The following is a 27,811-nucleotide window of genomic DNA, read 5'->3' as shown; positions in this document are numbered from 1 at the left end:
ATGTACACTGAATAGAGTTATTAGCAGTATAAAAAAAGATGGCTTAGCAGCTCTCCTGCTCTGATTGCAAACTAAAAGAATTAACTGCAACATCAGATCACTTCTGCTTTGGCCAGCCAGAAGGCATCCATGTAACACTGGCTGCATTTGCTCCATGGCCTGAGTGGGAAGTAAATACCCTGGTCCCATGAGTGAACTGTTGGAAGAGAATAGGATCCCATCACTGAGCTAGGTATTCTGAAGAACCTGTTTCGCCTTTCTTCAGGGTAAATGCACTGATCCGAAGGGCATTACTAAATATGAACTGGATGCTTTTACGAAGTGGTAAATGGAGGAGCGATATAAATATGAAATAAAGACGGCTTCTTCCAGCCCAATAGCAAGTGAATGCATCCTTCTAGCAAAAGGCAGCACAGCATACTGAGCTCACCATGCATTAGCATTTACAAAAATATGATTTCCCAAGTGCATTAGAGACCTTAACATCCCATCCTACCTTCCTGCACTTTATAAGATGATAGGGAAACCGACAGGCCCTGATTTGATGATCATTATCATAGGGACATTGTATTAACCTCTCTGGATCCAAAGCATCAACTGGAAGAGAAGGAATAAAAAGACAAAAGAAAACATTCTGTAAAACAAGATCTAAGTTCATCATCAACACAATTAACAAGAGTGGAAGCATACTAGGTACTGGAGCTGCCCTCTAACGGGGTTAAGCCATCAATTTTTAATAGCCGAGACAAAAATGCTAAACTGCTAAGTTGGCACTCATTGTGTGTACCCAACCAAATTCACTGACTGGGACATGGAGTGAAGGGCAGACGTGGTTGTCTGGCTCACTGCCCCCCAAAATGGACCCAGCTGAGGGGTCCTGTTCTCTGCACCTACAAGCTCTGTTTTAGACCATGTTCCTGTCGTTTAATAAACCTCTGTTTTACTGGCTGGCTGAGAGTCACATCGGCCTGCGAAGTTGGGGTGCAGGACCCTCTGGCTTCCCCAGGAGCCCTGCCTGAGCGGACTCGCTGTGGGAAGCGAACGGAGGGGCAGAGGATGCTGAATGCTCCGAGGTCAGACCCAGGAAGCTGTGTGAGCTGTGTGTCCGGCAGACAGTCTGCTCACAGACAGGAGACTTCCCCAGAGTCCTGACTGGCTTCATGGGGAGCAGTTCCAGAGCATCGCCCGGGGACTCCATGACAGCGATCAAATCCCCCCTCAGTCTTCTCTTCTGCAGACAAAATAACCACAGTTCCCTCAGCCTCTCCCCATAAGTCACGTGCCCCAGCTCCCTACTCATTTTCATTGCCCTCCGCTGGACTCTCTCCAATTTGTCCGCATCCTTTCTGTAGTGGGGGCCCAAAACTGGACGCAATATTCCAGATGAGGCCCTCACCAGTGCTGAATAGAGGGGAATAATCACTTCCCTCGATCTGTGGGCAATGCTCCTACTAATGCAGCCCAATATGCTGTTAGCCTTTTTGGCAACACGGGCACACTGCTGACTCATCTCCAGCTTCTCATCTGCTGTAACCCCAGGTCCTTTTCTGCAGGTCCTTTTCACCAGTTCCTTATCCACCTTTCAATTCTCATATTAAACCCCATCTTCTCCAATTGAACTAATAATTTCCCAATTGTATCAAATGCCTCACTGACATCCAGGTAGATTAGATCATTGGTTCTCAAACTGGGGGTCACCACCCGGTTAAGTGGGGGGGGTCACGAGCCCCGACCCCAGCACGCGGCTGTAAGTTGCGAGCCCCGACCCCTGCGCCAGGCTGTCAGCCCCGACCCCTGTGTGGAGCTACGAGCCCTAACCCGGGCACACGGCTGTGGATCACGACCCCTGTGCTAGGCTGTGAGCCCTGACCCCGGTGTGCGGCTGTGAGTCCCGACCCCGACCCCTGCGCCGGGCTGTGAGCCCCGACCCTGACAGGGAATCGTGGCTGCGAGCCCCGACTCCAACCCCCACACAGGGCTGCAAGCCCAGACCCCAACCCTGGCCAGGAGCGGGGCTGCGATCCCTGAGTCCGACTGCCACATGGGGTTGCAAGTCCTGACCCCAACCAGGAGTGGGGCTGTGAGCCCTGAGCTGGGGCCTCCAGGACGCTGGGAGCCCCGACCCCTGTAATGGGGTTTCAGGCGGAGCCCGGCCATGCTGAGGGTTATCAGCCGGGAACACGCACAGGGTTGTCAGCCCCGAGCCCCGCCACCCGCTGTGTTTTAGTCTTAATTTAAAAGCAGTGAGTAAAGGTCAATTCATTTTAAGCAATAGGGTTTAAATTTAGTATTTAACATGGTGTTAAATATCAAAAATGTGGTTTTAATTTTTAAGGGGGGGTCGCACTCAGAGGCTGGGTGTTCGAAAGGGGTCACCAATACAAAACGTTTGAGAACCACTGGATTAGATCTACTGCGTTTCCTTTGTCTGAAACCTCAGTTATCTTCGCAGAGACACCGCTCAGGTTGGCCTGGCAGGACCTACCGATTGTAAAACCAGGGTGTATTTTATCCCAGTTACCGTTCACCCCTTTGTCCTTCGTTACTTTCTCTCTCAGAATTTGTCCCCAGACCTGGCAGAGAGCTGAGGTCAAATTAAAAGGCCTGTAGATACCTGGACCACGTTTTTTTCCATTTCTTAAAAATAGGAACTATATTAGCAATTCTCCACTCCCCCGCCCCGAGTTTACAGAGTCATCAGAAATCCTTGCTCTTGGGCTTGCAATTCCATGTGCCAGTCCCCTTACTATGCATGGATGGAGCTTATGGGGTGCTAGGGGCTGCAGTGAGTGGGGTGAGTGAGGACCCAGTAGGGGGCACTCGCCCCTTCTAGTCTGTGCCGGCCCCAGCATAGTGCTCAATTTGTGCTATTTTGGGGGTTGTAAATCTAAGCTCCTGAGCGCTTGTCACTAAGGAGCCCATGTGCAGGGCAGCCTGGTCATAGAATCATAGACTATCAGGGTTGGAAGGGACCTCAGGAGGTCATCGAGTCCAACCCCCTGCTCAAAGCAAGGCCAATCCCCAATTTTTCCCCAGATCCCTAAATGGCCCCCTCAAGGATTGAACTCACAACCCTGGGTTTAGCAGGCCAATGCTCAAACCACTGAGCTGTCCCTCCCCCCTGGCTCCCTGGCCCAGCTCCCCACGCTCTGTGCAGCGCAGTGCGACTAGATGTGGGATTCTTCACTTGTCCTAATCTACTGTGCTGTGTGGCTGTTAAACAGCTGCTCCGTCCCACCCCAGAGGTGGCTGCATCTCAGTGCTGGGCAAAGGATCCCTGTGTAAATAGCCCCTGCACCCCACCCCAGAGGTGGCTACTTCTCAACCCCAGGGATGAACTGAGTGACTGGAATACAAGTGACTCTAGTCCTGGGAGTCACCAGGGCTGCTGGGCCTCTTGCCAGGGAGGTGGGCAAGGCCTCAGCAGAGATTGGGGCCCTGGGGTGGTGCAAGGCTGGGGCCGAGATTCTTCTGGCCGTGGGAGCCCAGTGACTCAGTCAGTGCCCCGCTCCCAGCCAGCCCTCCTCATTCACCGAGCCCTTCGTGCCAGCCATGTCACTCTGAGTCGCACTAGGTGCCACTCGATAGGTCACCTACAATCACACGGTTTCTTTTCGGTGCCTCGACTGGGCAGCGGGTAATGAGAGGTGGATAACGGATTCTCCAGGCCAGGACTACAGACCTGCTCCCCCGCTGTGCCAGCGATGCCCCGCTGGTCCCATCTCTGCCCCAAGAGCCTCCCCCCGCAGTCCCTGGCAGGGAAGGGATTGCCCCACTGCCAGCGCACAGCAGGCCTATGTGTGACATGAGTTTGGGGGTCTCAACCCCGTCCCTAGGGGGATGGGTCCATGCTCTGACGGGCATTAGCTGACAGCCAAGGACTGGCCAAGAGTGCCCTCCCCGCCTTCTCGGGCAGGGCAAGGGGTGGAGTACAGAGTGATCTGCTGTGGGGCCCAGGCCCTCAGTCTCTGGGGCTGGCAGCATTGCCCCAGCGATGAACCTCCCCCAGGGGCAGGGAGCAGCTGCCGGGTCCAAAGCATCCCAGAAAACACTGGCCATTCGGCACCAGCCAGGGGAAGGTCTCGCACCCAGGCCATTCTGGATCAGAAGCGTGTGTGGGGAGATGGGAGCTGAACACAGACCCCTCTCCAAACTCCCAGCAGCCCCCAGGGCCTCGTCCCTGCGATCCCTCTAACGCCATGGGCACAGGGACCTTCAGCCAGCACCCCCATAGGGCCCAATAGTGGGGAACCCAGCCCCTTACCTGGCTGCTACCTCCCATGGCCTTGACGCTGGCCCCAGTTCAGCCCAGTTCCCCCACTCTGCAGGGCACTGGAGAAGCCTCCACTGGCAGCTTTGCCGCTGGCTCTCTGTGGCAGCTCCTGCCGAGGCCCCAGGGCCCACGCAGGGCAGCGCTGCCCTCCCAGGGGGCTCATTAGCCAGGGCCATGCAGAAGCCTGGGGCCCAAAAGCCAACCATGGCTCCCCAGCTGGGAGCAGGTTTCCTTGACACCTGGGTACCCCAGGGGGCCAGATCCTAAAGAGCAGGAGGGGAAGATGCAGAAAGAGGAGAGCTGTGCACGGGGCCATGGAGCGGGGGAAGGGACAGAGAGACGTTTAAATCAGAGGGACGGAGGGCGCGCCCCATCTTCCTCAGAGCCCTGGGCTGGCCTGTGCCCCCTGGCACCAGGGGTGGGGGCTGGAAAGTGACTTGCCTTGTCCCAGAGTGCCAAGGCCACTGGCTGTACCGGAGAGGCAGTGCGGCTGCAGGAAACACTCCCCCATCCCCTCGAGCCGGGCTCCGTGGGGCCAGGATTCAGGCCTGGGGAGCTTTGGGCCTTGTGGAGGGGAGTCCAGCACTGGGGAAAGGGCCAGCTCGACTGCCCCAGAGCCCACGGCTTGCGTCACACCCCCATCCCCCACGCCAACAGCCCTGCCCTGAAGGGACCCATCTAGGGGCAGAGCGGCGCTCAAGCTCTGTAGCCCCAGCGTGCCAGTCCCACAGCCGGCAGGCAACGCGGGTGCTGTCCCAACAGGAACTGGACTGAGCCCCTCTCCACAGCCACCACCCACTGTCAGACACTGCTTCCCTGGGACAGATTCGAACCCGTGCCCCAGAGAGGAGAGACGCCCCCTAGCCAGCCCAGAATATTATTATTCATCTTACATAGCACTGTCCAGCAAAACACTTCCCAAAGGAGGTCAGTGTCATCATCCCCACTGTACACATGGGGAAACTGAGGCAGAGGGCAGGGTAGGGATTTGCTCAAGGGCACCCAGTGGCAGAGCCAGCCATAGACCTCCAGTCTGCTGCATCCCAGTTCAGTGCTTTACCCACTAGGCCACACTGCCTCTCTTGACTCTGTGGCCATAGCTCGGGAGCGGCTTTCCCTCCACGCACTGCCAGGGGGAGCCATGAGATGTTTAGTATTGTCTGTCCCAAGTGTGGGGAGGCATGAGCCACCCCGGGTCCCACACAGGTGCCTCTGTCCACATGGCACAAAGGCCGAGCGGGCCCATCAGCTTTGGTGCCCCTCTTGTGTCCCAACATTCAGAAGTCACTAGTCAGGACTCAAAATCATGAGATTTGCTTAAAAAATCACAAGATTTTAATATTTGTTTGCATTCTGGCATGGCTGTGTTTGGGAGGTGCGAGGTCTTGGGCTTCTCCTCCATGCCGAGGGTGGGCACTTTATCTAACGAAAGCAAAGATTCTTCGTGACTGATCCCATTCCAACTCACCCACCCACCCACTGCTGGGCTCACCATGCAATGATGGGCGTTGGCAACGCTGGCCGTTTAAGGGTTAAAGTGTGAGAGGGTGTTGCTCTACCCTGGCACTAGAAGGGCAGCAGGAAGAGCAGCAGCCCCACAATTGAGCTGCCTTGGAAATTTGGGGGGGGGGGTGGAACCCTTATGTTTTCACCCCTTGCAAAAAATTTTCAAAAGCCAAAAATGTACATGTGTGTGTGTGTGGTTTTTTTCATCCCCTCCCATCCACTTTCCAGTGGCAAATGAGAAAGGGACAAAGGGCAGAGAAATGGGGGAGGGAGGGGTAATTTTTCGAAGGCTGTTTTTAAATTGCTCATCAAAAACCTGAAATGTTTAGAAAGAAGCAAATTTTTTCTACAACACTGTCAAGAAAAAGGCCAATTTACCAACAAAAAAGCTCAGGCTTTAGTTAAAAGAGGAGCGAAAGAAGCAGGGTTGAAAGAGGTACAGAATATAATGAAAGGAGGGGGGTGCTCCTATTTGCCCCCCCCCCTTCACCTTCCCCAGTGTTGCAAGAGCAATGGGACGCTCTGTGAAAGCAAATGTCAAGGAAAGTTACATAATTAGCCAGGGGAACTCACTGCCACTAGATGTCACTGACAGTGCGAGCCGGGCAGGATTCAGACAAGGATGGCGGGGGGTGGGGAAGCAAGGGTGTCAGGACAGAATTTAGAAAAGAGGGCACAAAGCCACTGCTGACTGATGTGGATAAATTGGAGAGAGTCCAGCGAAGGGCAAGAAAAAAGATTAGGGGTCTGGAACACATGACTTATGAGGAGAGGCTGAGGGAACTGGGATTGTTTAGTCTGCAGAAGAGAAGAATGAGGGGGGATTTGATAGCTGCTTTCAACTACCTGAAAGGGGGTTCCAAAGAGGATGGCTCTAGACTATTCTCAGTGATAGAAGATGACAGGACAAGGAGTAATGGTCTCAAGTTGCAGTGGGGGAGGTTTAGGTTGGATATTAGGAAAAACTTTTTCACTAGGAGGGTGGTGAAACACTGGAATGTGTTACCTAGGGAGGTGGTAGAATCTCCTTCCTTAGAAGTTTTTAAGGTCAGGCTTGACAAAGCCCTGGCTGGGATGATTTAATTGGGGATTGGTCCTGCTTTGAGCAGGGGGTTGGACTAGATGACCTCCTGAGGTCCCTTCCAACCCTGATGTTCTATGATATTCTATGATTCTATGACTGTCAGGATGAGGGGGATATGCCCCCCTTCCCCCCCTCCCCTGACTGGTTATGTCATCATTAGCCACTAGGAGGGGGTTCTTGCACCTTCCTCTGAACTAGCTGGTGCTAGGGTGGCTGGCCCCATTGATCTGATTTGGGAAAGGAGGCAGCAGGGAGAGGGCAGGGTACTGGGCTAGATGGGTCCTGTGACGCTAGCAGACCAGGTGCCAGCTCATGCCCAGGCCCTTAGGCATCACTGAACACTGACAAATGCAGAGCTTGACCCAGCCTGTGTGTTAGCCGTGTGAAAACAGCTGCTGATCAGCGTGTGTGGAGTGTTTCGACTTGTGGAATTGCTTGCAGGATTGATCTCTCCCATAACCTCTGTAGCTCATGGTATAAAGTTAGAATGAATGTTTGCATCGTAAACCTCTGTAACTGCTCTACACCACTGAGTTTGCAAGGCAGCTTACGTCCACCTAACACTGCGTCTACACTAAAATTTGGCTCCCGCTGATGTAACTGACCTGCTTTGCCGACTTAATCATGCCACCGCCCCCAGTCAGCGTAGTTAGGTCAATGCAGTGTCAGTGTACATACTGCGTTGCTTACATCGACTGTCCCGCAATGCCCCACACTGACAGTACAATCGATACCACACACCGCAGACACAAGGAGCCAGGTGTACGCACACACAAGCGCTGTAACTACTGTGGCGGCTGCACTCAGGGTGATTTGATTTTGTAGTGTAGCCATGGCCTGTGTAACTCTCCCAACAGGGGAGAAGCATGAATTAGTGTAAAGTGCTGGGCCTGCCCATTGAAACCAAACGAGCCATTGCGAAACATCCTTACTGATTGCCTCTGTTGTTAGATATTTCACTGCGTGTGTGTGTTCTCCCTGTGTGCTGCCCCAGCTCTGCGCAGACAGCCAGCACAGCAGACCTTGAGTGAACCGCCCAATGACCACAAGATCCGTTAAGGGACGAAGGCACCCGGCCAGGTTTATTGTTGACAAGGCATGGTAATAGCACCTGGCAGACTCTATGAGGATACTAAGACATGTATGCCTGTGACAATGGACGCAGCTCAGTGAATGGCAGGACTTTCCATTTCCCCTTTGGCTGGACCAACACATTCTCTCAGAGATACCCTGATACAAACAAGCTGCCCCTCTGACTTAGATACTGCCCTCTGACCTGGCTAGTTATTGTCCACTTTTTTGTACAGGTTGGTTTGATTAAAACATTTGTATTTATTACGTTGCTATTTGACCTTATCTTTTAGGAGGGCTCAGTGTGTTCCTGTTATCCTTGGAGAATGTTTTTGTGCCATTCTTGATATTGTGGTTTTTTTGTACCACGCTTCTGGAATGTGTTTGTGTGAGTCCTTTGTGCCGAGCACTGTCCAGGACTGCGCGTTTCTGCACGATCAGCGCTGGGCTGGCCAGATTCTGGAAACGTGCAAGTGGGCAGGGCCTGACGTTTGCTCACAGCAGGGAGAGGGGATATTGGGCTGGATGGGCCCTGTAGGAACCAGCCAGGCTGAGTTTCCTGCAGGGCAGAGGGAGGTGAGTGGGCCTCGTTAGATGCAGCCTGGGGGGCTGGCTGTGGTGAGGGGGTCTCGGGCTTTGGGGGGGTTCTCTCCAACAGGCTGTCTCTGTGACTGATGCTGATCGCACTACGCTGCCCCCTTCTTAAAGCCCAGCCCAGCCCAGCCCGGCCCAGCCCAGCAGCTGGAGCCCACCCAGTAATTAGGAAATGAGATTTAATTTCAGGCAACGAAATGCCACGAAAGAGGCGGGTGAGCCGGCTTTGGGCTGTGCGGTAAGATGATAAGCAGCATCACACGGGCTGGTTGCATAATTGTGAACTTGGCTCAGGCCGGTCGCCTTCCCCACCCCCCGCCCAGCCCTGGAGGTTGGGGGCCGACTCTGGGGAGGGCTGGGGGACGAGATGCTGGGTCCCTGCCCGGGAGAAGGGGTGTGCGCTGGGCATCATTCTGGGATCGCTCAGCCCCCAGCATGGCCAGGCCCAGGGCAGGGGACACCGGGCTGCAGTCCATACCCACAAGGGATGGGCAGGTTGGGGACAGGGCTAGCTCAGCCTGGGTTTGGTGAACTCCGATCTTTAGACAATATTTCCTCTAGGGCCATTGGATGCACCCGTGCTGCCTACAGGGGGTACTGCCACTGCATGGGGGTATCACCCACCGGCACCTCCTGCCTCCCACTTCCCCACCCCAAATCACCCCCTGGCCCCTCAACCCATGCACTGTATACAGCTTGCAGTTACTGTAAACCTCTCCCCTTCCCTGCTACCCCCATTGCCTCCCCCCAGCCCTGCTGTAAGCCCCCCAAGTCACCCCGCTCTGCCCCAAACAATCTCCCTCCAGCAGGGTCTGCATGCAGGTCTCTGCAGGATGAGCTCTTCAGCAAGCCTGGTACAGCTTCACCTGTCCCTGGGTCCCAGCTCCGCCCTAGTCATGATCCCCCCAATCCAGGCCCAAAGGTCTTGGGGGCCCTGGCACAGCTGACACTGGGAGCTTATGCTCAAATAAATTGGTTAGTCTCTAAGGTGCCACAATTACTTCTTTTCTTTTTCCTAACCTAAATGTATCCCATTGGCTACAGGGAGTTCCAAGCTGGGACAAGTTCACCTTGATGTCTTTCTCCAGCAGGCGGATGGTTGCAGAATCTCTCCTGGGTTGCAGAATCGCTCCTAGCCAGGGCTGGCTTTGATGCAGCAGCCTGGGGACGGTGCCCCATCCTAGCTGGGCAGGGCTCATGCCCTCCTTGCCTGGCCAATCCCATCGGGCTCCCCTTGAATATGTCCAGGACGCGATGGCTGCAGCCCTGCAGCCGCTGTACAGCCATGGGCACAGTAGGCCTGTGTGTGGGTGTTCGTCTGGCTCCAGGGCTGGGGAGGGAGGAGGAGACCCGGGAAAGAGCAGCAGCAAGCCGTTCGCTGAGTAGACAGGACTGGGCTGGCAGCTCCAGGCACGTTCCCAGCTCCGCGGAGAGGGAGGTCAAGGCTGGCTGGACTGGGTCTGCGCTTCCCTCCGAGCCAGGCTCCGGGCAAAGCGTTGGTGACTGGGAGACCCAGCGTGTGTGTGATTACCCCAAACCTTCCTGCAGGCGCCAGGGGACTGGGTGGCACCTGGAAAGACCGTGGAGGTGTTTCCTTTGGGCCAGCTCCAGCCTGGCCAGGCTCCAAGCTCAGCGCTCCCCTGCCAGCCTCGTGAAGGGTCCTGGAGGAGCCAGAACACAGGGCAGGGGAGGAGAACGTAACCCTGCCGTGGGGCTGGGGCTGCTTTGCAGCCGTGGGCGGTGGGGGGCTGCGTGGGTGCTCCTGCATGGGCACTGCTGCCCGTCAGGGGACGGACGGCTGGGCCCGCACAAGGGGGCCTGTGTTTATAGCTGGCGCAGACACAAGCGCTAGCACCACACAGCAGCTCGTGAGGATCTGACGGGCTCCATCCCCAGCCGCGCCCTGACGTGGCCCAGCTCTGTGCCTCAGTTTCCCCCTCTGTAGAACGGGAGGATAGCGACACCAACCCTCCGGCTGTCCCGCTGCAAGACTGGGCCCTTGGTGGCATGGTTCTGGAGGATAGCTTCATGCAGCCAGGGAAGGCTGGCATCAAGCTGTCTGTGTTTTCAAAGGCCCTCCAGCTCCCTCCCCTCCCCCTGCACTCTGGTGCGGATTACAGGGATCCCGGGGCGGTTGTTGATTGGGAACGCTTCCCAGCCGCTGCTCCAGGCCCAGAACACAGTGTGTTCGCTTTCAAACCTCGCACTATATCTGTTAGCCTTTTACAAGGCCAAGACAAGAGCTGGGGATGCAGCCAGGGCTGGAGCTCTTCTCCATGTTCCTTTCCCGGTGTGCCAACCAGACGGCTGCACCGTGCCACAGCCAGCAAGTTCCTTTCCCTTAACGCTCAGTGGAAACCCTTCCTGCTGCCCCTTGCCAGCCACGCCAGCGTCACACCCACAGACCCTGGTCGTCGGTGGGTGGGGATCCAACCTGGGGCCTCTGGAGCTTAGTGCATGAGCCTCCATTGCATGAGCTAAAAGCCCCCTGGCTGGTAGCGACGGCTGCAGAGCAGACTCATCTTCTCTCTCTCTCGAATGGTCTTGGTGCCACTCGATGGGACACAACACCACACCCAGAAGGCGCGTGGGTTACATCAGCTGGCAGAGGATTAACTTCATATCGAGCTTCAGATCCCCATCTTGGGCTTTGATTGATTGGGGAGGGGAGTCCCCAGGCATGCTGGGGTGGCTGAGAGGAAATCGAAAGGAGCTGTTTGTGCTGAATTGCCCCTCCCTCCCCCGTCACCCCACATTCTCCATCACAAACCCCGGGGCAGCAGCAGCTTCCAGTACACTGGGCTCCCCACAGCTCCCATTGGGGCAGACCTCGGCTGGGGCAGTTTGTCCCAGCCCTGTCCAGGGGCACAGCACATTCTCCAGCCCCGTTCCTGGAGCCGTGGTCACTGACACGAGCAGTGGATCTGCCCCAGTGACTTCAGTGCAGCTGTGGGACTCAGCGCTGCAGAACAGGAGGCTCTAGGTCATTAGCAGCTGAAGCGCCAGGATGAGAACCCTGGGCCCGAAAGCCTCCCTGTATGACGTCCCCAACCGCTGTCCAGAGGAGAGCACTTGCCCTGGCTCTGGGACTAGGGCTTTTAATCCGCTCCGGGTGGCTCCGTTCCCCAGTGGCGCAGGCTTGTTCCTACCAGAGGGGTTTATTGCAGTCTCTGTTTGCCTCCCGTTAACAGCAGGCGGGAGGGAGGGAGAAGCTAGGAATTGCACACCCGCCCCGCAAGGCAGGTCAGTCTTTCCCAGAGGCTTGGGGAGTGGCTCTGCTTTCACTTTGGCCTGTTCGCTCCACCTGACACTGTTGTGGGCCGGATGTAAACCAAGCTGGCTGGGTTTCAGCCCAACACTCATTGCAGGGCCTCTTGGCGAGGCACCAAGTCCCAGGGTTAACCAGGGCGCCCTGGGGCTCCCAGCTCCCTGCACAAACAGCAAAATCTCATACCCAGTGTGACGAAATGGGACTGTTCTTAATGTTTCCTCTGAATAGTGTGGGGGTGCCTCGGTTTCCCCTAGGCAGTTCTTAAGGATCTAGGTGGTGGGGTAAGGGTGTATGATCATTGCAGATCCCTAGAGGGCAGGTGTGTGCAGGGGTCTGGACACAGAGAATGGCCGACACCCTGTTTCCTGGCAACTGATGGCCTGGGCCCTTCCCCCCTGCAAGGTGAGAGCTAAAGGGTTGGAGAACAAAGGAATCAGGTGCCCTCCTGGCCGGGGAAAGGGACAAAGCCCAGAGGAGGAGGGGCTGGAGGGAGTTTCAGTTTGGGGCTGGCTGGGACATGGAGTGAAGGGCAGACGTGGTTGTCTGGCTCACTGCCCCCCAAAATGGACCCCCCGCAGCTGAAGGGTCCGGTTCTCTGCACCTACAAGCTCTGTATTAGACCATGTTCCTGTCGTCTAATAAACCTTCTGTTTTACTGCGGGAAGCAGCGCGGGGCGAGGGATGTGCTGGCCACGGCTTCCTGCAGCCCCCGTTGGCCTGCAGTGGGGAACCGCGGCCAGTGGGATCCGCGATCGGCCAAACCTGCGGACGCGGCAGGTAAAAAAACTGGCCCGGCCCGCCAGGGGGCTAACCCTGGGGGGCTGCGTGCCAAACGTTGCCGACCCCGGTGCTACAGCAATCTCCCGTACAGCAATGGCTGTTACAAGACAGCGTAATTTAGAACAACCCAGAGTCTAAAGCTCAGGTGTATTTGAGGATCTGGGCCAGTACTTGGCTGTTTCTATAGTAATGACCCCTGAGCAAGCAGTGTAACGTACATGCTTATCACTGAGCGTGTCCAGAGGCTGCACGTCCATCAGAATGACTAGATGTCCTGATGTGTAATAAAAACACTTCGAGTCATAAAAAATCAATCCAGCCTACTTTACAGGGCCTGATCCTTCTCTCCCTTACAGCATCTGAGCAGTAGGAGAATGGCTAATACGGGCCAGCGTTATGGTTGTTGTATTCTATTTATAAAAGTATAATACTGGCCAGTATTCTAGTTGCTGTATTGTGTTATAAAACAACAACAAAAAAATAGAAAAATAGAAAATACAAATTAATGTTTTGAATTAATTTAGGGAAAAGAATTTACAGCACAGTACAAGAATTTAAAACATTTAAAACATTCCTTTCTTTCTCTCCAGTATTATAGTCTCTCTTGTTCCAATTTTGGGTAGCGGGAGCGAGTAGTATAAGGGCCCTACCATCAATCGAACGTTAACCCCACCCCTTGGCCCCGTAAGCCCTGCACACGGGTCACTGGAAGTCCCACCTCATGGGAGTATTACTTCCAGGGTCAAGGCGGACACATGTCCGGAAGCAAGGTGTGTCATGTGACCCCTGTAAGAACTCCTCCCACTGTCCTCTGCTGATCAGGAACGCCTCGAGAGAAGATTTGACCAATCAGGGGGAGTTCCGGGGTTTGTGTGACCCCTCTAAGAACTCCTCCCACTGCCCTCTACCAATCAGGAGGGTTTTCAGCCACTGGGAACCACCCCGAGAGGAGATTTGTCCAACTGGGGGGAATTCTGGGGCGGGGTGACCCGTCAGGAAGTGGCTCGTGTGACCCCTCTAAGAACTCCTCCCACCACCCTCTACCAATCGCGATGGGTTTTGGCCACAGAGGACAGCCCCAAAAGGAGATTCAACCAAAATAGGGTGGGTTCTGGGACGGGGTCAACCGCCCAGAAGAGGGTCGTGTGACCCCTCTAAGGACTCCTTCCAACACCCTCTGCCAATCAGAGTGCAGCACCATCACCTCATAAGTCCCAGCGCTGGGAAGAGGAGGCCATCTCTTACCAAGAAGACGTATTTTAGAAATTGTGGAAAGGCTGAGAGGAAACGTGGACTCCTTTACCACCCCTGTGAGAACTTCAGACTTTGTTTTAGCCCCGAGGACCTTTGGAGTTGTGTGGAGAAAGCGCTACAGCAGCGACAGTTCTGAAGAGGATGAGAGAGAAGCCAAGGGGATTCCTTTGGCCCAGCCATTGATGGATATGCCAGAATCCGACCCTGAAGCCCAACCGCTCATGAGACACCCCGATGAGCATGGTGGCCTCTCGTCATCCGCCACCCTGGAGGAGGAAGGCGATCATGGCTTGGGGGAGGCACTGGCAGACAAGGTGAATGGAAAAGACGTAGCTCAGGTAAATGAATGATTAAGAAGCGACGGTCGATGATTGGGTGTAATGGGGTTAGGAACCAGGGGTTGTGTAAATCTAAAAACAAGCAGTGGGCACTTACGCTTGTTTCTTGTCTGAAAATCTCTCGACAGCTTGACGATGCCTTTCTAGAGGACCAGGAGGCCCTGGACGGCGTTGCATCAAGCAGCGAAGGTGAACCAGGCCCGTCTTGTTTTTGCTCAACGCCGCTAGAAATTGTTGAAGATGACGCCGAGGAGGACGGCTAGGAGGAGTTTAGGAGGAGGCCTGGCATGGAACTCGCTGAGCCAGTGCCACGTCACGAGCGTAAAAATGTTATGCGGACTATTGTACGCGTTGCTGTTTATGCTGTTCTTCATCACTGTCTTAGGGAAAAGCTTTTTGAAAATTGTGAGGGCTGTGTCATAGATGCCCCAGCCCAATGGCACCATGACTGTGACTTGGACTTCAATGGCTAGAAACTGCAAGTTCTGGGGCCTGTGTGCTGAGCTGTGTTTGGAAAGCTTATTGAACACTATTATTGCCATAGGTTATGTTATGCAACGTCTGTGCCTAACCCAAGAACATTTAGCGCAAGGGGTGACCTTGAGAAATGCTGTGCAATTCAGTGGAGACCCTGACCGTGTTTTAAAGAAAATGTCCAAACCGGAAGATGCCTGCTTACAGCGTTACATTGACCGCCTGGTCCACACAAAAAGGGACAGAACCCTGCTTAAGAAAAAGACTATTTGTAAGAAATCTAAAAGGATTAATTGAGAGAATGATGAGGGGACAAACATGCAATATAAAACTTGGTCGCTGTACATTTTAAAAAATCGAATGAAAAGGGCTTTGTGATTATCTGTGTTTCTGTTAGAAGGTCTCTGGCCCTTAAGTGAGCTAAAAGTTTTAATGGAGCATCTGGGTTTGTTTTCAAGAAGCTGTATGATTTTTAAATTTAAAAAAATGTTTTGTGAGAACCTAGGTCTTGTGTCTTTGTGTAAAAGCAAAAAGCTGTGAAGTGGGAGGGGAACAAATCCTAAAAATGTGTCTACAGTGTAACCCTTCTGCCCATCAGAGTTGGCCACAACAGGGGCTGGATTCAGTATTTAGGAGCTCCATTCCAGTAACACGATGCAAAACCGGGTCAAGCCCCCACCAGTGGGGCACTGAAGCTCCCCTACGACAAGTTGAAATCACTTGTGTTAAGTAGTAGGGGGGCCTCAGAGCTGGGGCACCTTGAACCCAAACTCCTAATAGAATCAAAATTACCTCTGACATTACACAATGGAGAGAAAGTGCAATTGGTGTTTGGAGCCCTCAGAAGAGAGCTCACACCACTAGGCACAAACCTCCAAACTCTCTCAATTCACTGGCTTTTGGAATCCTTGTCCCTTGCCTAGCGAGTGCTACTTAGTTGATGGCGAGTCCCTCCGTCATAAAAGGCCAAGGACAGTTCCACTGTCCTTGATTCACATCATCAGGATAACAACACTTTATTCTTCCTGCCCCAAGAACAGAGAAACTGGGGATCCCACAGCAGCCAAAGTGACCATCTGGGCTCCTGTGGGCTCATGCTAGGTGGGGTGAGTCTCCTGTGCAAACGAGATCAGCTCCTGAAGTCCTTTTCCACAACTCACCACCAGATGTCAGGGTAGAGCTCATCCTGCCTCTGCTGACAACACGAAAACAAAACAGGGATGGTTCAGACATGTGTTTGAGTACAACAGAGTTGACTCATCCTGTTGAACTGAATGGTTTTAACCACACCCCCACTGAATAGCGAAGGTAACTGTGATTACTTACCCTTGTTGCTATAGGGATAAATTTGATGGGTGTGCACCCATAGTAAGGGAGGTGGGTGGGTGAGTTCGGATTAATATGAAATGAAATAAAACCTCAGGAATTCGCAGATGCTATTGGGCAGTTTAAATATAATCCCTGGAGTTGGTAGAGCACTATTGGACAGTGAAAATGACCCAGGAACTGGCAGAACTCTACTGGACAGTTTAAATATGACCCAGGAGTTGTTTGAATGCTATGGGTCACTCTTTCTAGCAATTCAAAGCCATTACAAGTTTAAAATACTATATTTACCCAAAAAACCCAAAACAACCAACCAAAAAATCCCACCACACACACACACACACACACACACATGGGTCTAACCCCAAACTGAAATGTTTGAAGGGTTCACAAATCTTCACCATGCTTTAGAACAATCATTTGCTCGAAAGACAAATTTTTAAAAGCTGTGGGTGCTTATTATGGTTGTGATACAACCATTTTATTTCAACCCCCCACCCCAAACTTTAAGCATGAAAGAAACATGTTTAAAAAACAAGCCCCAAAGACATTTACTGAGATCTGCAAAGGGTCCCCACTTGGAAATGGGTACAGTTACATTACGGATTGGTGATTTACTCTTTAATACTGTAAGAAGGCCCTACAGAAAAATGTATTTTAACTAAAAGGAAAAAAATGTGGCCAAAAGCAGCTCGGTTGTGCAGACAGCTTAATTTGTTGGATCATACTAAAGAAGTTCTGTATTAAAATCACAAATGAGTTTGATTCCCCATAGTTTAAATTCCAGGGTATTACTAATTAAGAGGTCTCTTGGGTTTTGGTACTGTTTCTCTCCCTCGCCGTGTGAAAGTTGCAAGCTGCTAATTGTGTTAGTACATCCTAGACGGAGTCTGTTCTCAAAGCAATACTTTGTAACAACAGAAACAGCACACAGAGACTCCCCGCCCTTTTGTTGTATTTATCTGGCTTTGTTAACGATTGTGCTTTAAAATAGAGATAGAGGATGTATGTGGATGGATGCTTGGTGTGGATAATAACTGAACGATCAGGGAGGTGCCAGCCTAAGAATCCAGTGTCCCTTGGCCGAAGAAGACGTCAACCAGAGGACCCCCGGAGGGCAGACTAGAATCCACCCAACAGCTTCAAGGATGGGAGAACCGAAGAACAAGACGGAGCCGTCAGGAATGTGCCATCTGCTGATTGATTCAGCAACAGCATAATGAAGCAATTCCCATAGGCTGGCATAGGAATAAATTCCTATAAAAATGGACTCTAGAAACGGAAAACTTTGGGGTCTGATTCTGCAAACCAACTTCCAGGAGCGTCAGATGTGCATCTGAAAAGGCCCTGCTCCCTCTTCGTCTCCAGGCCACCTGGCCAGTGGCTTGGCATGAGCAACTCTAAGGCTGGTAACTCTGATAACAACCTTGCAGAACCTCTGTGTGTGTGTGTGTGTGTGTATGAATGAATGTGTGAATAAATATGAAATTGAATGGAATGTTATAGCTATAACTAACTGCTTACTAAGATTCTTTCTGTATTCACAATAAATGTGGCATTTTGCCTTTTCCCTTTTAATAAGATCCTGCTGGCTTTTATTTTATTGGTATAACAAATTCTCCCACCCCAGATCACAAAAGGGAATGTTAGGGAGGGGTGCCTAACGCCCGTAAGTAGCTATTATTTGAGAGTTGTAGCGATCAAACCAACCTGCTAGCTCCTATTTTGAAGTCTGTTTGAAACAAAGGCTTAGGATGGTGTAAAAACCTCAGGTATTTTGGAGACTCTTTCAACAGAAACTCTCTTGAATGGCTGCTGGACTGCAAAAGGAGCCATGCTCCCTGTTTTTAACTCTGAAAATATATATTCTATTCTATCACTCGTTGGCCATGCTGTCTTAGTAAATAATGGTGCCTATGTTTCTTGCAGTGTGATCTGTTTAGCATGGAACCAGTCACTGTAAACTGCATTTCATCACCGGGCCAAGATAAAAACCATTTTAACTGGAGTTTTGCTTAATAACTTCAGGTATTACACAGGTTGGATAGGGATTTGGGGGTAATACTAACTAACATTTTTGCTTGTTCTTTAATCCAAAGGCCCAAACACACATGGGGGTGGGGTGGGGGGGGGTGTAACTTTCTGCAATTGGCTTTTAAATGCATGTGGTTTTATTGAAAAGTATTTTGTTGCAAACTGTGTTTTAAACTCTCTCTCTCTCTCTCTCTCTCTCTCTCTGTAAAAAAATAGGTGGTTTTTTTTAAAGTATATGGCTGCAAACTGATGGTAATGGTGTGTTTCAAACTAACAGGGTGTTTTTTTACTGTGCAAAATATGTTTTAAACTGGATTTTAAAAGTTGATTTTAAAAGAGATGCCCTCGACTGGAGGCTCTCAAACTGGCATGTCTGAAAATGGGGAGGTGGAATCAGACTCTCACACAGTCTGGTTTAGAAAATTCCCCAGAGGGCTCTGTAGAATGATGGGTCCCCATCTCCTCCCGATGACCCTCACAGAAGCGCCTCAGAGTCTGACTCTCAAATAGCATCTGATGTAGATGGTCCCGTAGAGGAACCCCCAAGTAACCCTGAAAATGCAGAGGTGTGTATGGAGAGAGTGAGAAGTTGGCAACGTGAATTACCGAGATTTGGGGGGGTCGGTGTATTGTGAGGAATTTCATTTTGTCAAGCTTGAGCGAATAAATTCAGCTCAGCAGGTTGTTGAAGCCATACAAAGGGGGATACAGTTAGTTCTCCATGACGTTAATGGTAGGGTGGGCCCTGATGATTATGTTCAGTTACATTTAGAGAGCCGTAATTTAACTAACCCGTTGTTTTCGGTCTGAAGAACTAGGGATGAGCTGTCTGCTGAGGATTTCGTCAATCAGACCTCAAAGCTGCCACAGAGCAATAGAGTTGCATGTCAATGGGACATTGCACCTCGTTGTGACAGTTGTAAAAAAACAGGGGTGGAGGCCGCTCGTAGAGTTTTAAATTCTATCCTCAGTAGTCAAATCATCCATAAAAAAGAAACAATGTTTAGTAGACCTGACTTACACGGCTACCAATCTGTGTTTTGCGTGTGGGCTCTTGGCCGTCATGTCTGACCATAAACCTACGGACGCGGAATCGTTAGCGGGGGGGTGAGAAACTTGCATGAGAAACTGGGCTGGTCAGATCAAAAAAAGATTATGCTCAGTGACGTAGTAATGTCTGAACAGCATTTAGGAGTCAACATACAGGTGGTGCTGTATGCGGCGAAAGGGGCTTTTTTTAAACGGGGGGGGGCAGTTTACCCCAAGACTTATTTCATCCTGTTGCACGATGAGCATTACTATGGGGTTCTGGTTGTGAAAAAGTTGTTGGGAGCAAAAAATTATGGTGAGTTTTGCCCCACGGTGCACAGTCACGGCCACTCTTGCAGGTCCAGCTGCTGCCTCTGCTTGAGCGTAACATGCTCAGACAGCGTGGACGTGCAGCTGAGGTGTCCTCGCTGTAGACTGTATTGTCAGTCCAGAGAGCGTTTAGACAGACACATTGACTGGGCATCAACAGAACAAGTTGAATGCCTGTCTAAAACGTTGTGCGATAAGGGTCAGTCTTACGTGGACAAGCGGCACAGGTGTAAAGGGAGGCGCTGTAAGCAGGGTCAGGGTTTGATCGCTGGTGATGTAGACGGTCACCTCGGTTTTATGGACAGCCTTAGAAAGCCCGAATCCTCAGAAAAGTGTATTTGTTATGATTCCGAATACACACAGGAGACTGGGTTGCACACTCCCAATTACATTTTTGCTATGTCCCTCAAGCCGGAAAAGTCCTGGGAATTTAAGGGTGATGAGTGTCTTTCTATGTTTGTTCAGACCTTTATTGGCAAAGAGTTCCGGGTCTACACGTTCCAGGCGCACAATTCCAAAGGTTACGATGCATACTTCATCATTAGACAGTTACTGAAGGAAAAGATGTGCCTAGAACTGATCACTCAGGGCAGTAAACTAATGTGTGTGGAAGTTAAGGCCCTGGGCATTCGTTTTCTAGACTCTTTAAACTTCTTGCCCATGAAGCTTGGTAAGCTCCCGCAGGTGATGGGGTTTGAAGGGTGCAAAGGGTATTTTCCACATTTTTTGAACACTTTCGAAAATCAAAATGACGTGCGGCCTATGCCCTATGTGTGGAGCACTATGGTGTAGAAAGCATGATGCCCAGGGAAAAAGCAGAGTTTCTCGACTGGTAGCAGGCCCACAGGGAGGAGACGTTTGACTTGCAGAAAGAGCTTGTGTATTACTGTCAGCAGGATGTCAAAATTTTGAGACAGCTTTGTATCCTATACAGAAAAGAGATTATGAAAATGATGGAGAAGGGAGATCTAGTAGAGAGAGAACCTGGTAAATTCACCGAGATAAAACTGTGTATAGATCCATTCTGGTACATAACACTGGCATCTGTCTGCATGGCTATGTACAGGTTTATGTTTCTGGAGCCTAACACGGTAGCTCTTCTCCCTCCAGACAATGATCACAGGCAGAAAAAGATATTCGACCCCATCTGTTCAGTGGCTGTTGTATACCTCTCACAAAGAAACTATACAAATACGGCATGCTTTACAGGGTGGGGAACTAGAGGTAGGCTCCTACTCTTTAGAGGGTTATGCCAGTGTTGACAGGGTACACACAGCCTTAGAGTTTAACGGGTGTTCTTTTCCATGCTTGTGTCACCTGTCATTGTGAAAAAGCACAAAACCCTATGACGGGGACAACTTTTGGGTTTCTTTATTACAAGACGCAGCTCAAGACCGACTATCTGAAACCACTTGGTTTTGTAGTGAGGACTCTTTGGGAGCAAGAGTGGGAAGTGAGGAAAGAAACAGACAGGGAGCTTGCAGGTATTTAAAATGAGCCCAGTTGCCCTAGCCTCTCGTGCCTAGGGATGCTCTTTTTGGGGGGAGGACAAACGCTATCCGCCTATATTACAAACTTAACTCCGGGGAAGAAATCCACTATTATGATTTTACCAGCTTCTACCCTTTTGTAAAGAAAACCAAAGAATACCCTATCGGACACCCCGATAGAGTTTATGACAAATTTGGACCCCTTGCAAATTATTTTGGAATTGCAAAAGTTAAAGTGTACCCCACACAAGGCTTCTTTTTCCCATTGTTACCTGTCAGAGTGGGTGGCAAACTTATGTTCCCGCTATGCCGAACCTGTGCGGAAACCGAGCAGCGGGAGATGTGCATCCATACTGATGAGGAGAGGGCCATCCTGGGGACTTGGTGCACGGTGGAATTGAACGCGGCCATAGCGAAGGGGTACGCGGTGGCAAAAATATATGAAATCTGGCTTTTTAATGAAAAATCTGATGAACTCTTTTCAGAGTACATCAAATGACACCTCCGCCAGAAACAAGAGGCTTCAGGGTATCCCAGCTGGTGCACAGACAAAGAAAAACAAAATAAGTACATGAACTATTTCTACCAGAAAGAAGGTGTGCGTTTGTGCCAACACGAGATCAGGTTTAACCCCCGCTAAACGCCAAATCGCTAAACTCTTTCTAAATTCCCTCACGAGCGAGATCCCGCCAGATCAACACATCACCGAGTTTGTGTCGGCAGGCCCGAAAACGTACGGGTATAAGCTGTCGGGAGGAAAGGCCTGTATGAAAGTCAAAGGTATTACCCTGAACTTGGCAAACTGTCAAAAGATCAACTTTGACAGTTTGAAAGATCTAGTCCTGGACTATTGCACGGGCCTGCGAGAAAACACCTCAAAAAAGAGAGAGGTGCAGCAGCCCTCTATCGTAAGGAACAAAAATCAGTGGTAAATAGAGACCAAAACCCTTAAGAAAACACAGAAAGTCATTTACAACAAGAGGGTCCTAGGAGAAGGGTTTAAAACCCTGCCCTATGGATTTTAAAATGGATACGAGGTGGAAACACCCCTTTTCTGCAATTCTCGCGGGGCCTAGCAACTGTGAGAAAAGTTACTTTATAAAAAATGTGTTGGATAATGCCAAACAAAACATTGTCTGTTATGCCTGAGAATATTGGATAACATGGCTAGAAAAAGCATTGCAAGATACACATGTCTGGGCTTTTTGAAACACATTTTGAGCAAGGCTAGGCATGCCCAAGAATTTAAATGTATTTTTTACAAAGTTCATCACCATCCGGTCGTTTTGCACTAAGTCGTTAGAATACAATTTTAAAATCCGGTCACAAGATAAACCCTTGCTCCGATGATGTAAGAAACACTCAGTGATAGCCGCAGGCAACAGAGCGGGGGTCTTGTAATTGTCTATTGTGAAACACAATGCCTGTGGCATTTTTGTTTAAAAATTTCATAATGCTTTTAGGAAACAACATGCTCTTCGGGGGGTGCCCGTATGAGTCTAAAAACTCTCCATGGTTACGCTCCGCCAGACACAAGGCAAGCCAGTGTTCACCAGGTTGGTTGTGTGGATGCGCGATACAAACCTAGGGGTCTCTGAGACAGCTTGTCGCCAGGGAGCCAAATCACAAGGGAACACATCTAAGAAATTCTTTTTTGTGTAAGGCACCTTGATAAGACACACGAGAGCTGCACGGTGTCCATGTTCACATATGGTCAAGCAGAACGTCTCTCCTCTGATTTCTCTCTATGATGTTGTCAAAAACCCCATGCACGATCAGATTGATGGTGATGGTTAAAGCCTTCCCATAACGTATTTCTGCTCTCAGGTTCCCGGTTTGAATCAGGGAATAGTCATCGGCGCATTCCTGGTCGGGAGACAGGTCAAAGGCAAACAAGGTGTAACCCTGTGGAAACTCCTCACGGTCGATTAACAGAGAACGATCTGTCATGTGTTTACCAGCGTCTGTACCAGATTCATGTATTCTCTCACGCAGCATCCTGCCTCGAAGTCTGGTTGCAGAGGCTTGGTTGGTATCTGTTCACCATCCACATACAAGGCCACTAAATTAATATCATAATGTTTAAAATGAAAGAGATTTTTAGTGTAACTTCCACTCAAGGCATAAGACAAACCCTAGGACAAGCATTTTGGGTAACTGTCCCAAAAAACAGGTTCTCCTGGTTATTGACCCTGCTGCCCACGGGGATGCTAAACACTCTCATTCCCACACGGTCCACGGGATATTTAGCATTTGTGGTAAGCAGGGACTCTGCGTGCCCCAGACGAACACTCAGGGCCACCCGTACTTTCTTCACAAAAAGGGATGCTGATACAATGCGCAATTTAAAGCCTTCGGCTGCACTGCCCATTAAACAGAAAGTGTCTTATCTGCGCGTCAGTTTAAATGTTCACATCCACTCCGTTCAACAAATGAGACGTATCTGTTCTGATCTGTCTTTATTTCAATGGTAATGGTATCGATGTGGTGTTTTCTGACAGGAACGTGATGAGGTTTATCGTAGGTGATGGTGACAAACTCATTGTTCCTTCCTCAGACAGGGACACAGAGTAACAGGGGAACAGAAAAGTCCCTCACAAACTGGTGTTCTACAATATCTGTGTGCAGATACAGGGAATTAACCCCCCCTGTGATGTCTGCCCAGAAGGGGAATTTTTGGACGCTGCGCTTGGGGCCCAAACCTAGAATGTTAGCTAGCTCCCTGCTGGTAGAAAACATAAAAGTAAAATCAGCGGATTTAAGGCTAACTTTTCTACCCACAGGGTCATCGTTCATGACCACCTCAGGCGGTGGGGGATGACGAGCCACGGTACTGTTCATATGATCCAATCATTCGGGTATGGACGAGTAATAACCTCGTTGTAGGATAAAACTCTATGCCATATCTTCAAAGGTGATTTCAAAAGGGGTGTCCTCGTTGATAGCGTTCCAGCTGTGCGGGTGTTGTATTTCCACTAACCCCACCTCCCAGGCACCCGGGAGATCCAAGGGCTTAATTAGCTGTATTGTAAAGTTCGAGCTGGTGTTTTGAGGAAAAACTGCAGAGCTGGCATTGCTGGGCAAAGTCATGTAAAACCCGCTGTCGCTCATTTTTCACTCCCTCAGTCTTTGCAGGAGGAATCTTTTTGTTTGTTTGTGTCTAAACGTCAGAATTGAGAAGCTTCCACCCAGCTGGTAAACTTATCGCCCCCCCGCAAACCATTTCACCAGTAGCTGCTTTTTTCTCCCTTTTCCTTTCTCCGCTAGAACTTTTTCGATCCTGCAAATCTTGTCTTGTTTGGGGTTTACTTTTTGTAAATCTTCAGGGTAAAAAGATCCAGTAACTGTCTCACCCTCGTAATCTTTTAATCGGTATACAGGTCTCGGGCTCCTGGTTAAGGCTTCATCCACTATAAATATCTCATTGGTAAACGTCTGTTCACAACCTTTTTCAGAAGCTCCTATGGGCTGTAAAATATCGCCACATCCTCCACATCTTTTTCAAGTTCTGTTAAAATCGCTCCACAACCCCTGCTTTGACTTCATTATCAGTAACAAAAAGCGTTATCGCTGTGCCGTTTCAACAATCTGCTAAAAGGTTTGTTTCAAAATTCTTTCCACCGATTAGTTTGTCATTTTTGAGGCATGCGACCTTGGCTAAAAATAGCTTTAAAGGCCTTGGATTCCTCACCGCTCATCTTGTCTTTTAGGCCTAAGGCCCAGGCATATTTGGATAGAATGTCTATCACTGTTAAGATGTACTTAAAACCGCTGTTGTGTTTGGAGAAGCGGTGAATACGGACCAAATCTGCCTGCCATTGCGCATCCACATCTGAAACAACGGTCCTGGTTCTTTTAAAACGTATTTGAGCTGGTTTGTGTAAAGTGTAAGCATCCTGGTGTGAAAGCCAAGCTCTTACCTGTCTTCTATTTAAAGTTTTATGATGCTTTTTGGCCACTTGAAAAAGAAGATTGACCCCGTCAAAGCCCCCAACTTTCCTGGGGGTTTAACAGATTTTCTTTAACAGAGCCGTCTGTGGAGACATGACTGTTCCTGGGACCGTCTTTTACGAACACAAGTATGGAGGGGGACACGTTCATTCTGACACATTTAAATAAGTTTTATTAATCGCCTGGTTTAACACAATCTTTTACAGCCGCCTGAAACAAAGGACGCCATGATCTCTACCATGAGGGAGTCTGAGCTGGTTCATTCTTCCATTTTTGTCCTTCTCTGGATTTTCCTCTTGAGATCTGGGTCTCAGACAGGAGCAAAAACAGCTGATGCGCGATGGATTTACTCCCACAGGGCTACCGATGTGTAACTTCTCAAAGGCCTCTAGAAAGGCATCGTCGAGCTGTTGAGAGATTTTCAGACAAAAAAACAGTGTAAGCACCCCACTGCCTGTTTTTAGATTTACGCAATGCCAGGTCGATTCCTAACCCCATTACACCCCCATGATCGACCGTCGCTTCTTAATCATTCATTTACCTGAGCGCCATCTTTCCCGTTCACCTTGTGACTCCCCCAAGCCACAATCGCCTTCCAACTTTAGGGCATGGACAATGAGAGGCTGTCACACTCATCGGGGTGCCTCACAAAGGTTTGGATTTTGGGGTCGGGTTCCGACGTATCCATCAAGGGTTGAGTCAAAGGGCCCTCCTCGGAACTGTCACTGCCGTAGAGCTTTCTCCACACAACTCCAAAGGTCCTCGGAGCTAAAACAAAATCTGAAGGTCTCACGGGGGTGGTAAAGGAGTCCATGTTTCCTCTCAGCCTTTCCACAATTTCTAAAACATGTCTTCTTGGTAAGAGATGGCGTCCTCTGCCCAGCGCTGGGACTTATGGGGTGATGGTGCTGCACTCTCATTGGCAGAGGGTATTGGGAGGAGTTCTTAGAGGGCTCACATGACCCTCTTCTGGACGGTTCACCCAATCCGAGAACCTGCCCCATTTTGGTCAAATCTCTTCTCGGGGCGGTCCTCTGCAGCCGAAACCCATCGCGATTGGTAGAAGGTGGTGGGAGGAGTTCTTAGAAGGGTCACACGAAGCACTTCCAGATGGGTCACCCCACCCCGGAATCCCCCCAGTTGGTCAAATCTCCTCTCGGGGTGGTCCCCAGTGGCTCAAACCCCTCCTGATTGGTAGAGGGCAGTGGGAGGAATTCTTAGAGGGGTCACACAAACCACTTCCAGACAGATCACCCCACCCCGCAACTCCCCATGATTGGTCAAACCTCCTCTCGGGGTGGTCCCCAGTGGCTCAAACCCCTACTGATTGGTAGACGGTGGTGGGAGGAATTCTTAGAGGGGTCACACAAACCACTTCCAGACACATCACCCCACCCCGCAACTCCCCATGATTGGTCAAACCTCCTCTCGGGGTGGTCCCCAGTGGCTCAAACCCCTACTGATTGGTAGATGGTGGTGGGAGGTATTCTTAGAGGGGTCACACGAACCACTTCCAGACAGGTCATCCTGCCCCGGAACTCCCCCCGATTGGTCAAATCTTCTCTTGGGGCGTTCCTATCAGGGCAAAACCCATCCCGATTGGTAGAGGACAATGGGAGGAGTTCTTAGAGGGGTCACATGTCACACGTTGCTTCCGGTCATTTGTCTGCCTTGACCCTGGAAGTAATACCTCATGGCTTGGGACTTCCAGTGACCGGTGGGCAAGGCTTACGAGGGCCAAGGGTGGGGTTAACGTTTGATTGACGGCAGGGCCCTTATACTACTGGACCGCCTTGTTCTCTTTGTCTCCCGCTTCATTCCCCAAGCACTCGGCCAGGACAGATGTCATTTAGGACCTCAGTTGCCACCAGCTGGACAGAGGGACTTGGGTCTTTCTTGAGGACCTGGAGAGCTGAAATGACAGAGGACAACATGTTAGTGTACAGACTGTCAAATCACAGCTAAGCGTGATCACAGAATCTTGAAGTACCAGAGCAGAATGATCACATGGTAAAATGTGAAACTGGGCTCAGTCCTTCTATTGGGATGGAAAATACATGAGAGATGAATAAGCCTCACTTTTCATATTGTCACCTGTGCCTGAAATAGCTGGAGACTTACTACCTCTGAATACCACGCTACAGAAGCTCTCCAATACAAAGAAAGCTTTAGGTTCCTCCATTGGCTCCCTTCCGTGCTCCCAACAAGCGGGGAGATCCTGACTCGACCAGAAGGTCATCCACTCTGCTGTAAATGGAAGAAGGTCCATTGTTTCAATAGCTTCCACTTTTCAGTTTATTTTCCATCTCTAACCCTGGAATTGAACAGAGGCCAGGTCCAAGCTGGTTTGTGCAGGATGAAGGGCACCTACTGGAAGAAAAATTGCTGGTGGGAAATTTGGGGTAGCAGAAAGTGGCTACAATTTCTCCTCACCTGGGGAGACCACAGAGAGCCAATAAAGCCCAAAGAGTGGATAGCACTGGCTGCGGAGGGGGCCTTGGCAACCAGGAGACAACCAGGAGATGCACGGACTCATATCACACCCTCTGCAGCTGCCTCCTTCAGGGGAAATTAAAGCTGACTTTCTACTGGGCGAGAGTGAATTTGTCCCTTGATGTGTGGCTGATGCACTTTGCACCAGTGGTATCGGTTACTGCTGCTTGTCAGCTAAATTCCTTTAGAACTCACGGATGAGCAGAACTTCAGCTGTATTTATTACTTACACATCAGCAGATGTTCCAGGTCCAGCCATTTCATATGCTGCCTGTCTGTGTGTTCCAGGATGATGCCTAAATACACAATGGAAAACAAACAACAACCATAAAACCTTCCCTTGTTGAGTGCAAAGTGATATTAGCAGCACTAGACAGGTCTTTGGCCTCTCCTACTGTGGGCCTAAGGGTGAGCTGTGGGCAAGAGGATGTTAGTGCAGTTTAGAGTCCACACTGAAGAGAATGAGAAAGACTTTTTTTTAAGAATGTTTACACAAAACCCATTTGCTTTAAA

At 50.5% G+C, this 27,811-nt stretch overlaps 1 protein-coding gene across 1 annotated transcript in view; it reads right to left on the bottom strand.

The window, feature by feature from the left end:
- LOC141975306 (uncharacterized) overlaps window positions 1-27,811 on the bottom strand; it is a 189,798-nt gene that overhangs the window by 128,809 nt on the left and 33,178 nt on the right. The window contains 1 exon segment of the mRNA XM_074935603.1: window positions 497-597. Coding sequence (XP_074791704.1) covers window positions 497-597 — 101 coding nt within the window.

The sequence above is a fragment of the Natator depressus genome, chromosome 20 (assembly GCF_965152275.1).
Source record: "Natator depressus isolate rNatDep1 chromosome 20, rNatDep2.hap1, whole genome shotgun sequence".
Taxonomy (NCBI): Eukaryota; Metazoa; Chordata; order Testudines; family Cheloniidae; genus Natator; species Natator depressus.
Note: the sequence above shows the minus strand (reverse complement) of the source record. Positions and strands in the feature narration are given on the sequence as shown.